The sequence below is a fragment of the Epargyreus clarus genome, unplaced genomic scaffold, assembly GCF_041222505.1.
Source record: "Epargyreus clarus isolate Ecla_fem2 unplaced genomic scaffold, WU_Ecla_fem_2.2 ptg000015l, whole genome shotgun sequence".
NCBI lineage: Eukaryota > Metazoa > Arthropoda > Insecta > Lepidoptera > Hesperiidae > Epargyreus > Epargyreus clarus.
Genome location: NW_027332223.1, coordinates 6,836,974 through 6,852,513, shown reverse-complemented (window position 1 = coordinate 6,852,513; position 15,540 = coordinate 6,836,974). Strand labels below are relative to the sequence as shown.

The 15,540-nt window shown below is 33.7% G+C and overlaps 1 protein-coding gene across 1 annotated transcript in view; it reads left to right on the top strand.

Moving 5' to 3' along the window:
• The window catches only part of Pka-C3 (Protein kinase, cAMP-dependent, catalytic subunit 3), a 48,454-nt gene extending 33,397 nt beyond the window's left edge, over positions 1 to 15,057 (top strand). The window contains exons 4-7 of the mRNA XM_073080561.1: positions 5,079 to 5,324; positions 9,742 to 9,923; positions 12,018 to 12,095; positions 12,792 to 15,057. Coding sequence (XP_072936662.1) covers positions 5,079 to 5,324; positions 9,742 to 9,923; positions 12,018 to 12,095; positions 12,792 to 12,917 — 632 coding nt within the window. The 3' untranslated portion in view covers positions 12,918 to 15,057. The remainder of the gene's footprint in view (positions 1 to 5,078; positions 5,325 to 9,741; positions 9,924 to 12,017; positions 12,096 to 12,791) is intronic.
• The last annotated feature ends 483 nt before the right edge of the window (positions 15,058 to 15,540 follow it).

Below are 15,540 nucleotides of genomic sequence, written 5' to 3'. Positions count from 1 at the left end.
AACGGATTATTAAAATATTAATTTCAGTGATGTGGCGTCTTAATTCATCTTCACGATGACGTTAAACACTAACATCTGTAATAGTCGTTGTTGTGTTACTATAGATTTAAAAATGATGCAAAGTTCAATTTTGATATACAAATTGAGAACACCAATAAATATATGTAATGTAGACAATTTAATTTTAATTACCTTTAGTTTAAATTAAGTATTAAACTATTTACAATGTTATAAAAACTTAAACTAATAAAAAAAATAAAAAATAATTACAGTAATCGAAAAATAAATAAAATAAATGAGCCAGTTCGCTGCCTCGCGATAGTGTACCCAAGACACTAGCAGCATTACCTATTATTGTAATGTAGATATCTAATACTGAGTGATGAAGTAGTTAAATCCAAAAAATAAAAAGATCCTATTTGAATACGTTGATTCCGACGACAGAGAGTTAAGAATTATAAAAGTAAATGAAGCATTTGTAAGATATTATACCCTAATAATATTACATCCCAACTAGGTAGGCGAGGGTATTGTGGTCGTTGTCGCACGGCAAAGACTTCTATCACCTTGGAAATGTCTTTTTAAATCATGGAAATTTCATTTAAAAAATAAAGATTCATTTAGCCAGGTCAAGGCATTTATATAATACTACATCGCATCGCGCTATAAAAACGTCTGCGAGACATTTACGATACATAAAGTATTATTTGATTAAGTATTTTAAGCGTTTATGTGAATTTAGTGATCTGTGAAAAGATATTGTTTTCCTCAACATTAGATAAAGTCATTTATTATTCATAATCATTAGATTTATTATTCATAACCCTTGTATGATATCGTATACTGGATTAAATTTCTCACGCAGAAGATTGAGGCATATTAATTGATATACAGTTTACGCAAAAGTTATAGAGCACGTAATAATTAAATTATTTATTGTATAATATTATACATTAATAATTTTAATACAATCAGATAAAAAATAACTATAGGTAATCGCTGATCGCGTGCGCCTCGATTTAATGTAATATTTTATATGTTACACGCAAAGTTCAATCTATAGACAAGTAGATTGGGCTTCGTTAAGAAAAAATATTTCTAATATTTTATAGCCAGTAAATTATTTTATTTTTGTTATCAACATTATGCAATGTTAGTTGATCGTAAAACTTTTTTCGGATCCTACGCTGATGCCAAGTTTGATTGTTTGGACCACGAACGCAATAAAACAATACGGCTAAATGTAAATGTATACTGTCTCTCATGACAGTTATATCTTAGATCAAACAATATGCTAATAAAGGCTTGTAAATAGACCTGACCGTGTAGTTAGATCAATCAAAATCGATGGTTTACACAATCGTGATTAATGAGAATAGATTACGAACGGATTTTAGTTTATTTAATTTATGATCAATCAAAAGATGGTTCCGGTCCGAAAATATGATAGATATATCTATGTAGGCGGAGTTGCGGACTTAAAAAATCGATATTCAAGCTTATCATTTGCCAGTGTCTCCTAATTGCAAGCGACGCAATTAGACGTTGTATGAAAAATATAACATTTCAACGACACATGAGATGGTAAATACTATTAATCTGCACATGTACATGACTGTATTTCTGGAGAAAGGACATGAAGTGGACAGAAATAGGCGGTCAATGACGTTAACGGGTGTAGTTGGCGGGTTTCGAATTGAATAGATTTTAGTGTTTTTACGAGATTTTCCATGGAATCATTTTATAATATGACAGTGCATATTTCCGGATAATAAACCGGGTCCGTGATCCGAAGTCTGCCAGACGACATGACGCCTCGTGCGTTGTTTCACGCGTTGTTTATGTGACTATTCTTGATCCGAATAATTGTATTTTCGTCCTCCTTAACCGATTTCCTTCATGTCTGAATATCGTGATCGTCCGAAGCAATTCACATTGCTTTTAGCGGTGACTTCATCAGAATTTTGTTAATTTATGATTAAGGAAAATACAATGTTTATTTTATACATTTTGTATTAAAACAGCAGCGTAGCTACCATTAACTTTGAGTGCGCATGAGAACTGAAGCATTTGTCTAAGTGACAAAAATTTGTTACCATGGAGCAGAACCCGGAACCTTCAATAGCTGCATAACTATGTCTGCGTCACTTATCACTCTTTAGGAAAGATAAGACATAAGGGTGTGAAAAAAATTATAATAAATCATTTGCCATATCTTTTCTGATACAGTTGCAGACAGTTATTTTCTGTGTAATCTCGACAGGTGATATCTTCAGTACCTGTTATCACGATAAGTCTATCTAGTGTCGAGAGGTGAGTCTGTGTTTGGTGCAAGCATCCGCGATATTTGATAAGAGTCCGAATATATGCGACCACGTTGAGATAAAGGGAAATTCCATTGATATTATCAAAGGGAAGTTGGTTTAGTCATTCCTGGTTTTTGATTTTAAAATGTATCAAATGTATACTTTGATAATATATCAACAACACATGCACATGAATACCTATGACAAAATTTTCACTAAGTACTATAAGGAATCCTTGTGTTGACGGCAGTTGACAGCTAAGTACTGAAATATAACTAAATCACGGCTTAAATCATGTCTTAAGATTATCATACTTAAGTCCAATAGTGTTATTTCGTCACACTACAGTACCTCTTTACTTACTACATGATTATATGATTAATTTAGCAGCTTTAATATTTAAGCGTACCAACAAACATGATACTTATGTTAGGAATTAATGCATGGTGTGGTAAGGAATAGCGACTTAAACGAGGCGTTCCATTATTTCCTCTATGATAGCAACAAATCTGTATGCATCTGGGGCATCTAGAATCAGATCTGGGGTTGATTACAAACATTCGTCGCTGCTTGTTGTCATACCATCAGAAAAACTGCGTTTGAAAATTTAGACAACAAAGCATTGTTCAGTACTTAGTCACAAAACAGGTATCACCTACGGACTAATTACTTATCTGACATAATGATGATTAAATGGACATCTTTAATCTTTAAACGTTCCTTAACACGACATTTATGTCAAGAATAAGTAAATAAATACCTTTGTATACTCGTAACTTAAAGTCAGAACGTGTAAGCAATTTTTTGTCGGTGATATTCTTATGATTTTACATATTCAATGAGTATTTCGATCGTTTTTGAGTCGTTTGGAGAGATGATGTCATGGGCGGCGAGACCTCCATAACCGACGCTCGTCGCCCACAGCGCTGATTTATTCCGTATACCATAACTCACTAGTTTCTAACTGTCGTGTTCCTAATGCTTATTTATCACATGTCTATATGCATTTAGTATATGTATGCACATTTATACACGTGTTAAGGAAGCATACATAAAATAAACTACATTTAGTTACTCTACATAGAAATGGAATAAGTAAGTAGAAAAGTTATATCGATTTCTCGTTGATTATTAAAAATGTTGGTTCAACTTAAATGTAGGAAAGACATAGTTTTTATTTATTTATTAGTATTTCACAAATTTCGAGGTTAAGTCGAAATTTATGCAAAAGTTATACCTTAATTCTATTCAGAAGCAAACTTTGCTACAAAATTCAGCTTATATGTATGATTTTCTTCGATTATAATTAATTGCTCAAATTGCACGCCTACCGGTTGACGTTTCATAAATCGTACTTGCAATCGATGTTTTAGTATTTCTAAGTTTGTATAACGTGTTTCGTTTTACTTATCGCCAAATTAAATTTGTTCCGCTCTACTTAGCAGACCATCGTGATATACGAGAAGAATCTCTAACATATGATTTAGTTAGTGTGTCGTGGGTATAATTGAGCAAGATTTTCTGTAGCGAGCGCAGACCGGCACTAATAATAATACAACGCAATGAATATCCACTTCCACTAACGTTGGCAATCATTGACTTTATGAACACAAAAATAAACATGATTTCTTTTCTCTATCGTCCGCTTTTTAAAAAGTATTACGCGATAGATCGAATCTGTAGGTATTTTTTCGGAACATCTTTTGCCGTTTTATAAATGAGAAGCTTACAATACTTAAGCGACATCGCCAAGACAAAAGTTATAAATAACTTCAGTAAGTCACTTATACTTTTGGTAAATTTCTTATGAAAATATATAAATTATCTCAAAAGAAAATGAGGTGCGAAGAAATGGGTGTCTTAAAGTAATGCTAATGAACGCCTAATTTCAAAATATATTCCGTACTTCCAATAAACGTGCATCGTCACAGTAAAAGTGTTTACGAAGACGTTTTTTACTTTTTATTGCTCCCGGAAAAGGGTTAATGATTTTAATACTTGGAATCTCGTGTCATATCGAATGCTTATTTTGTAACTTTGTTTCATCATGCGTTCCAGCTTAGTCCTAAGGGGTAGCGGCGCATCTGTGGCTGACCTCAGGTAGGAATATCTAATCCTATCTGGGGTTGACTATAGATATCCACGGGCGGCAGGAGCCACTTACCATCAGGTGGACTGCATGCTCGTCTGCTACTCCTATATTATATAAAAAAAAAGAATATTCTCTTACATAATTTAACCTCCAACGCACATCTCAAAGAAAAAATGAATAAATTTTAATCGATTAATAAAGTATCGTCGATGAGTAACTATGTAAACAACAGTGTCACTAGCCATATCAAACAACTAAGGTGTAACATCTATATAAAATTCTCAAAAAATAATCTTGACTCTATATCGTAGATCTCAGCAAGCAGGTTATTTACCTACTTTGTAAAATCATGTTTTCTCGAAATCGATTTGAAACCTAATATTAAAAGTAGCTGTAAATGATTAAGTATTTTATTATGCAAGTTGTTTTTATTTGAATATTAGTGTTTAAAAAATGCATCGCTATCTCCAATCGAGGACATAAAGCGCTAGTATAACAAGTATTTTATTGGCAAAATTGGCATACCTAGGAATTCTGCAGTAAATTTGCATAAAATTAGAATTAGTTATGTTTTTCTTTTCTCATATTTCTATTACATTACTTTACATACGAATACTTTCTAGTTAAAATATGCATATAAAAATTCGTCTATATTTTTAATATTTGAATATTGTGTTTAGGTAATTTCTACGCCGCGGAGATAGTATCTGCGCTGGAGTACTTGCACGCCAGAAACATCGTGTATCGAGACTTGAAGCCTGAAAACCTTCTACTGGCTAAGGACGGCCACCTGAAGATCACCGACTTTGGCTTCGCGAAGAAGCTGACTGACCGCACGTGGACGCTCTGCGGGACCCCCGAGTACCTCGCCCCAGAAATCATACAGAGCAAAGGTCACAACAAAGCCGTCGACTGGTGGGCATTAGGTAAGCACAAACCTCTACGTTATCTTACTTGCTTCGAAATTTATTATATTTAAGATCCTATATGAAGGTGGTAGAACCCTTTGTGGTTCGACTCCGGCGGCACCACCGTCACACCTATTTCTACCTAATAACAGCAGTGTTAGGCGCTTCTGTGTTCCGTTTTGAAGGGTGTGGTAAGGGAGACAGACTTTTCCGAGGCGTTCCAGCTTAGTCCTCAGGGGTAGCGGCGCATCTGTGGCCGACCTCAGGTAGGAATATCTAATCCTATCTAGGGGTTGATTACAGATGTCTATGGGCGGCAGTAGCCACTTACCATCAGGTGGACTGCATGGTCGTCTGCTACCCCTATATTATAAAATAAATATATATATATATATATATTTTAGTTTGACTGTATAGTTGACTGTTTATAAATAGTAGTAGTTTAGCGCTGCGTTTTGATTTCGTGTACAGATTTACTTAACTCTTCTTAGCACTCAGAAGTAAATAGGAGTACCTAAGTAAGAACTCTTGTATTGTTTGGTGTTGGTCACTGATAAAATTGTTGTGAATATATCCTATGTTCGTCTAGACATGATGTAATGCTACCCTAAACCATTTTTTATTTTTAAAATGTACATTGTCTCTACTCTAGGTAAATTGTCTCGTTTTAATCGTCGTTACTGAATTGTACTGCGACACTGTAAGCCTTGAAGTTGACTTCAATTTTAAAACAATTCTAATGATGCTGTAAAATTCGTTTTAAAGTACTTTATGTAGTGAATAATTGCGATGTTTCTGGCAAACCGTCTAAAAAGCGAAAATTAGAAACAAATACTTGTCTTGTCAGTACTCGTTTACATAACACTAAGAGTGTTGTGGCACTGAAAAATATTTCTTTTGCTAATTGCATCAGTGTCGGCTATTTATTAATAGCAATGCACGTATAGTTTTTAAGAGGTCATCATTTCAGTGTAAATGTTTATGTTCAGTTTTTAAGTGAAAACTCTTTAGCGGCGTTGTGAACTTTTTGTGATGGTAAAAATGTTAAACTTGCGTCAGGTCACCTGTACCCTTACCATGAGTTTTTACGTTTGGACGAATATGACTGTTTTGGTATTTGTTTACGTATTGGCCCATATGATTTCCTGGTTCTGACACAATCCGCTAGGGGCGCTGATTGGAAACTGTATGGGCAAATACGTAAACAAATACCAAAACAGTCATATTTGTCAAAACGTAAAAACTCATGGTAAGGGTAAGGATCTTAGTTTGATTCGTAAGACGGAGGGTACCATAATACCAATTTTCATTATATGTTACTACATAAATGGTAGTACTACTTTTATACCGATAATTACATCAATTAGTGCAAAATTATTCCCTAACCATTGCAAAATATAAAAAATGCACTACGTTAATATGCAAGTTTTCACTTCTGCTGGCACTCCCGGAGTGCAACCCGTTCATTTTTTGTCATAGAACGTAGTTTAAAAAGCGTAGAATATTTTGTCAGGCGCAATAAACTCTTTTTAGATGGTTTTAGGACGTACCTCTGAAAGCTTAAAAAGAAACTTTGCAACCTTGGCAAAGAATTCATTAGTTGGACGCCTACTTCTGATAATAAATAACTGGTTGATCCTTATTGCAAACACTTCAGCTGCGTCCACGCCACTCGTACATAACGGTTGTCTCAACACGTCAGATTACTGTCGAAAATTCGTTTTTGTTTATTATTTTTGAATTTATTTATTGTTAAATATTCGATTCTGTTTAGTACTTTTAAACGTTTATTACTTTATATAATGTTTTGTTACATAAGGCTGTTTTTATGGGTGTTTTCCTAAAGTAGGAATTTATCAATACTTTGAGTTGACATAAGTTCGTTCTCATACTACTTATGTGCCAAAGATTTACTATGTAGATATTATTACAAAAACTTTCATCCCGCTTCACACTTGCACCATTTCTGATTGATTGACGTTTCACACATGTTTTAGAACAACTCATTACCAATTAGTAATACCGCGTGGAATACACTCTTTCTTCTCATGTCCGGTCTATTGCTATAGTAGTTGAATCAAATCAAATCAAATCATTTTTTTCTATTCAAAATAGTTTCTTTACCGAGCACTTTTTGAATGTCTTTGCTATGCCGATAAAACATAAATTGATGCCCGTTTACACCTCAATTGACCTTTGTAATTGTTTAATAAAATAGCGAACTTTCTTACCATTAAAAAGCATTTTAACGCTAACATCTTTTGTCGTAAATCGTTTCTTTGTTTACATTATGAGCTGTGTCACGCCACTTACTCATTGGAGTGAAGGTCAGAATTGTTTTAACACGCTATTCGGTTTATTCGGTTAACTACCTTTTGTATTTGTCGTGAAATAACGTAAAAGTAACATATTACTCACATAGTTCATACATTACTTTATTATTCCCAAATGTCCGTGTTAATCTAGGTTCCAAATATTTGTTATATGTGGATTTAATTCACGGATGCGAAAAGCAAAAGCTGACATCAAAGTAATCAGGTAATTAATGTTTGAGGAACTTTTAAATAGTCGTTGAGGCTATTCTGTTGTGAGGTTCTCAAGGGATTATATTTAAAAGTAGAATCAGAGTTTCGGGTTTTCATTGTTGTCTGTACTTCTGTAGAACTGTAGAGTATGTATAATGTGTTATTCAAGAGCAATTATATATTAAAACTATAGATACATTACATGCCAACAACAAAAATAATGTTATTATATCAATGTTCAGGAGCTACATATGTTTCGTAAGGCATTTTCATGCTTCATAAAGTGCATTCCAAAGTTTAAACCTTAGAAGGTATAGGAAGTAGCTAAGATATACAACATCAGCGAGTTAAGTAATTAAATTCAATACTAGCCTAATATTCCAGCAATCTATATTCGACTGAAGTAATTCCTAAATTATTTATTTCCGTTGAATATATTTTACTGTCATGACCTAGATTTTATAAAAGTGTTTGCGTTTACATCGCATGGGTATTACCAATTTGTATTACAGATATCAAAGATGTATTTAAAATCCGTGCCTAATTAAACGCATTAGCATTATTAGTCGGTCGTATTTAAACAAATAACGATAGCCTTAATTGATAAATGATCTGCATGTGCGATATTAATATTTTCGACATGTCTGGAGTTTGTTTATGATAATGAAAGAGGCAATCAATTTTGAATCATGTGCTCTTGCCCGAAAAGATGATGATGTAGTGCCGGAATATAATACGCTATATGTATAATTGTTTGCGAAGATGTCTGTCGTCCGTCGTGCGCGGCTGTCGCCACTGGCCGGCGGCCATAGCGTCCAACAGCGCTGCGACACTTAATGTAATGTTTACAACATAATTATTTAATGTTCTGGTGATATATTCTACCGCTCGCACTCGATATCACCACTCAGTGCCAGACATATAAATGCGCCACGATAATTTATAGTATGGAAGCACATGGCACATGGAGGTACAGCACCTATACATAGACTAACCACTTCGCGCACCCTTGACATCGGATTACGAACACAATATCTATATTGTGTTCCAACACCTGGTATACTTCTAGGGTTTTGCGCGCTACTGTATGGCATTTTGAACGAAAAGTAGGTTAAAATGTAAATAGTATAATAGATACACAATAAAATTAAGTTCCAGACAGCTAGCCACCCGTAAGTTGTCTAAACCAGCAGAACAGGGCAATTAAGTCGTTCGCGGTGAGTGTAACTGAGATCGACTAAGTTATGTAAACGGCGCAATTAATGAATACTGAATATATTTCAATAGTAAAAATACTTTAATTCAACAAAGTATTACATTTTATATATTTTTTCATTTAGGTTGCTTTTACTAAAAAAATTTAGAAATTTTGTGTACAGTTTTTAATATATTGAAATCCAATCTCTTTCGAAAGCTGTCGGTATTTTTATGAAAGACAGAAAAAATATTTCATATAAACTATCAAGAAAACATGATTGCCACAACAAAATATTACTTTAAAGATTCGATGTTCATTAATAAAAATGCATAATACTGAATAATGTATGAAATATTCCCCCAATCTAGTTTTAAGCTACTGCAATTATTGTCGCAACAGTAATCCAGTTCTCTTTTACTCAGACGTTTAGGGGCTTATATAAAAAATAATTAATATATCAGGCAGGGTGTGGATGTCGACATACAAATGAGGCGCGCTGTTTAATGTGGCAATGCACACAATGTATCTACATGTACCGCCATCTATTATCGCTTTAAAGAAATAAAAGTAGTAGCAAGAGTAATATCGTTACAAACACGTTACAAATGTATTCATCAATTATAATCATGACTAAAAATTGACAAATTGATTGGCAAGTGAAGTCGCAGGCGACATGTCATTAGTATTATAAATATTTGTTTTGTCTTTACAGGTGTTCTGATTTACGAGATGTTGGTCGGATACCCGCCGTTCTATGACGACAATCCGTTTGGAATCTATGAGAAGATTCTCAACGGTCGAGTGGAGTGGCCGAGGCATCTTGACCCCGTCGCGAAAGACATCATCAAGAAGTTGCTGGTACAAGATAGGACCAAGCGAATTGGGAACATGAAGGTGTGTACTGAGTATCTTAATGACTACGTCGACTAATTTTACGGCTAATTAGCGGAGCCGTTATGTGGGTTTCAATGCGGATGGACGTTGTTAAAGTTATGTAGAAAGAAATAAAAAGTTGTGTGTGTGTGTGTGGAATAAATAGTTGTTTTAATCGTCTTACTTAAATATATGAATAATTCTAAAAGTATTAAAAAGTAGATCCAAACTAATGGAGTTGTATTTCTGGAAATGAGATATTCAGATTTAAGTGGTGATTCTATCACCACACTTATTTCTGTCTTTTACTAGCAGCGTGTCTACGGAACCCTAAAATTGGATACATATATTTTGTGCTCTTGAAGTTGGCTACAATCCAGTCGTTCAGGCACATTTCTTTAACTAATACTTGACATTTTGCTCTGGACATTTGATAGCAAAATTTGCATACAGTGACAAAGTCGGACAGTTTCAAATCTTTCAGGAGTTATTTCCACAGATTCGACCGTCTGTCACAAGTCGTGTTATAAAACATGTCTCGTATATTTTCTTTTTACCCACTTTATTACAAAGTACTAATATCTTCCTCGTAAATATTGGCAGTTTATTTTCAGAAAATTATCCGCTATTTATATTCGTGTACTAGTATATTTTGAAAGTCGCAATATTTAGTATATTTCTCGCACCTGTCGCTTTTCCTCCGCGCGCGGGAGAAACTGACATGTGTGCACATACGTGCCGCGTTACTAAGTAAAGTGGAGAGTTTGCCATACGGGAATGCGTATTTAAACGACTGCAGTTTCTAGTGGTTGCTTGTTTTCACCGAGCTTTTTGCCGATGTCGCGGAGATGTTTAGAAAGCCATCAGTCAGGTGTCCGAGCTCGGGCGGCGACATCAAAAGTAACTGTCCGCAGCGAGTGACATATAGTCGACAAAAATATACGCCACTATTACCTAATGCCCACACACTTCGAGACTCCCTTCTGAGATACGTCTCGCTCCAAATCAATACACGCATATTGGAAATGTCAAATTAATTTCATTTCGACGCCTCGCACTGGCTTATATCCTATTACGCGTGTTTGCTATATTGATCCACTTAATCATGCAATTCCAATATTGCTTTGAAGACTTTGAACCAATTCCGAAATGGATGGAGCGGGCACGCGATTTTTGTGGAGCACTTAGTGGTATTCTCAGAGGGTTACCGACTGGCGTGTGGTTAAGCGGCCCCAAAGTCCGATCCGGCTCATAAAATTAAAGAATTTACGAGGTTCAACTAGGTACGAGTACATTAGTACGTCGCATTAGCCAATAATAACAAAGTTGCTCTAATTTTGGCCAGTTACTAAATTAATACGGTGTACTGTAGCAAAGTGATGGAGTGAGCGATTGTTTATAGATTCTACTAGCCGCAGTGATGGATTCGTATACAAAATTTTTATGACCGCGAAACAGACGCGTTATGGATCGTAAAGATTTTGTAGAGGCGTGTTGCGGTTTTAGACACTTTTGTTTAATAGTCACTAGACACCGCTATCTATAGAACAATCTATTAATTCTTGTAAGAATGGATTACATATAGAAATTTAACACCTTCGTGATGTTTATATAAAAACAAATTGCTTTTCTAACAGACAGAGCAAAATATTAACAGTACGTTAAGTTGGACTAATTGACAAATTTAAAGGGTAAATAGATATTGAAAGTCAAATACATAAATAAGAAAAAATATCCAGGAATTGTTATGTTCAATCCCTAGGATAAAAGATAGAAATTCGAAATTTGTGCGGAGAAAAAGAATAGACTATTTCACATACTCCTAAAACATTTCATGGAACCTCACTAACTAACACATGTAATACCGCGCATAAAACAATATTTTACAATATTGCACAATATGCAAAATTAAATACAGAACATACGAAATGTGGGTACAATATTTGATGTTATATCTACTCCGAATGCGGTAAATGTCCTTAGGGATCATTATTTATCTTTTTAATGAGTATGACTCAAGACGATGAAAAGCCTCCCTGTAATTTAAGTCTCGTAAAGTATTCACGACGTTGTTTAAAGGATTTTTTAAAAATAAATTCATTATCTTTGTTCCAGTGCGGCTCGGAGGACGTTAAGCGGCACAGATGGTTCAAACACTTGGACTGGGCTGACGTTTTTATGAAGAAATTACAGGTTTGTTTGGTCTTAAACATCCTTACCGCAATGTGTTATAAATATTATCGGTGTCAGCAAATATAAACACAAACAAAAATCGGAGCAATGCGCGCATCCACATACAATGTCGTGTGTAAAAATACGGGGAAATGGATAAGTCGCATGATACATATGTAGCGTGAAAATTCGTAAAAAAATAAAAATTTAGTTCAATAAAATACATTTTGTTACTATTTTCCTCATTTTGCCACTGATAATATGATTTTTGCATAGAGACTGAGAGTTTCCATAAAAAGTAATTCATCTATTTTATACCGTGTAGGTTTCTAGAAAAACTAATATAAGTTATAGTAAAACAAATTGAATGAAAAATTTCAGTGTTCAGCATATATATATGATGACTATTTTACTCAGTCGGCAATTTGAAACTGTTCTATTTTCTTCAAGAGCCGTTATCATTACTTACGTCTCATGTTTAAATTCTGTTCTGTTAGATCTATGCATTTATCGTTTCAAATTGATTGTTACTTGCAGTGTTCTAATTCATATGAACGCCAAACGTTGAATATTATATTAGTCTGCATATCCTCAATATATAATTAAAAAGACAACAAAATAATTACTACAAATTATATTTTAATGCTGTATTGTTTTTACATTATAAGCATAATTGCAATTTCATTTTTTTTTATATACATTATTTTTTTGTTACAGCCTCCTATTGTACCAACGGTCTCGTACGAGGGCGACACCTCCAACTTCGACGAATACCCCGAGACGGATTGGAAGGCCGTGAGAGCTCTGGACCCAGACGAGCTCAAGCTCTTCGCTAACTTCTGATAATCTTTAGATAATATTGTGTAGATACAGTAGAGTAACGTAAACCTGTAGCCCTATTAGATAAATGAGACAATTGTCACTTCAGTATTAATGTTAATAAAAACAAAGTATATACGTCTCTGATTTTTGTGGGCTCTACTTAAATTATGTAATACATTATATGTAATGTTATACGTGTAATGTAGTAGTGTATAATACGGTTTTCACAATATCTACGTCAAGTTTAGAATGTTCACAAGTGTACTATGTCGACGAAAATCGTATTACGTCGAATCCTCACTTCAATATCCTTTATATAAACAAAATTAAATCTTTCTTGTATGGATTTATGTGTAATATTTTGCAAGGATTCTGTATTTTACTATTGAATCCCTATGTCTGTTCTCTTCGTTTTATAACGAACTTGTACTTCGCATTAAATACTATGTAGCTTAATTGTTGTGTCCAATGGCTCATATAAAATATATTTTTTTAATTATAAAGTAATGGCTCTAAAATTACTAAAACTTATTAAAAAGGTACTGTCATATTGAAGCATTCGAAGTAATGCGACATAGCGTAAGTATGAAATGAAATGAAATTTATTTATTTCTCTTCTTATTGTATATCGCTTGTTGTAGGTATGTGACGGTTCATATTTCATGTAAATTATACATAACAGATTCCAAAGATGTTCGCATTGCCAAATTGTATGATGGACGATGCGGATTGCATAGACCGCTGTTCCTTTCACGCATTCACGTGTTCCCATACTCACGCGTGACTCAGTCGCACGCATGCGATATGCTGCCGTCCCTGTGCGACTCGTATGCGTGTGCGTATGAAACGATACGATGTAAATACGCGTGTGTGCGTGTACACGCATAAACTCAAGCGAAGGAAAAAGGGTTATTTTTAATGAGATTTCCAAACGAAATTCTCCTACCAAAAAAATTATGCATTTACTTATAACTGATTCGGATGACATTATTTAACGAACACACAAAATTATGTATATGTTTCTTTATTGCTGAAGTCATGTGTAAGTTACACACAAGTAAGTCGTCACAATAAAATTTAGAATGCCTATAATTCATATATGTGGTAGATTATTGTAAAGTATATTTGTAACTAAGTCTAGTTTATGAAAGTTTCAAATTCATTTAGTAGGTACGAGCAATGTTATTTGGATATGATATGCCTAATGCCTATGTTAGGTAAATGTGCTGAAATTTAAAGTCCCATAATATATTAGTTTCAGTAACGAGTAATTGAAATCTCGATATCAAATAAATAGATATAAAAAACATTCAAGTTTCATGTCTGTATTGTTCAACATTTATTTTTCTTGTGAAAACTAGCCGGAGTTTGTACAAATATTTGGACAAAGATTCTTAGTCTCCCATTTATAATAAAAATAATGCAAAGTATATTTCTTTATCATAAATTGTATATCCCGCCATTCCCGACATACTTTTATTAAGGGAAAAGTTCTCTTCTTCCATAGAACTCACTTGATACAAGTAGACTAAGCGCTGACTTAATGTCAATTTAATAAGCATAAATTAATTAGATATGTTTGTGAACGCCCATCGTTTGTGATTTAAAAAGTAGATGGTAGTTGTATATCTATTTTTGTAAGTAGATTTAATTTTAAGTATTTATTGTTTTCAAGAGCTTCAGTTATAAGATTTTTCCTACCATGGAAATACAAAAACATCCTCATTTAAAATCATATTTGACTTATAAATAAGAAAGATAGTCATTTTATCAGGTTAAAATAAAGTTTTTGTAAAATGATAAAATAATTTAGTTTTGTGTTATGACATTAACATTATTTCTTATTGTTAAACAAGAATAAACAAAAAGAAGATTTTTGCATTGAATATATAAATAGAGAATTGTTTATAACTTATTCTTAAGTAGAGGTGTAGAGAAGCCATGGTCTTTCTGTGATCTATATAGTCAGGAAAACTTTAACAAGATGTATTTGGCACATTTAAAACGCATTAGATGTAAATTATAATTTTAACACATTGCGTTAGTGTATGTTACATACAAAATTGGTGTTAGCAAGAATAAGTGTAACAGGGTTTATAAAGAGCTAAACAAAGCTAATATATTGTAAATATTCATAAATAAATGTGTTGTTTCTAAATAATTTAAAGTATTTCTTTTTTGATAACCCACTTTACATATCGAATATTAAATATATTTATACGACACAGTGTACTTAAATAAACAGTGTCCTTAATTTGAAAACTGCATACACATAAATAATTGATTGTCAATAATACGAATACATTTGCACTAATCAAAATTTTATTCCCTATTGTTTATATTCCTTAATGTGTCCTACTCGTGGGCATGAGACTCTTCCTACAACTGAGGGAGGACTGGAGGATACTGCACCTCGGTTTTTATTTATCATATAGAAATAATTCTCATGTATCCCTTCCTGCCCGGAGGAGCGGGAGCGGTAGGTTGGAAAACAGATATATATACTTCACCTCTCTACTCCAATTGATGTCGATTAACCAGGAATAACAGACGATGTACCGTACTCTATCTCAGAATATGTGGTACAATTGTATTTTCTCTGATTGTAATCAAAATGTTTTGTTTGTAATAAATTCTGGAGCGT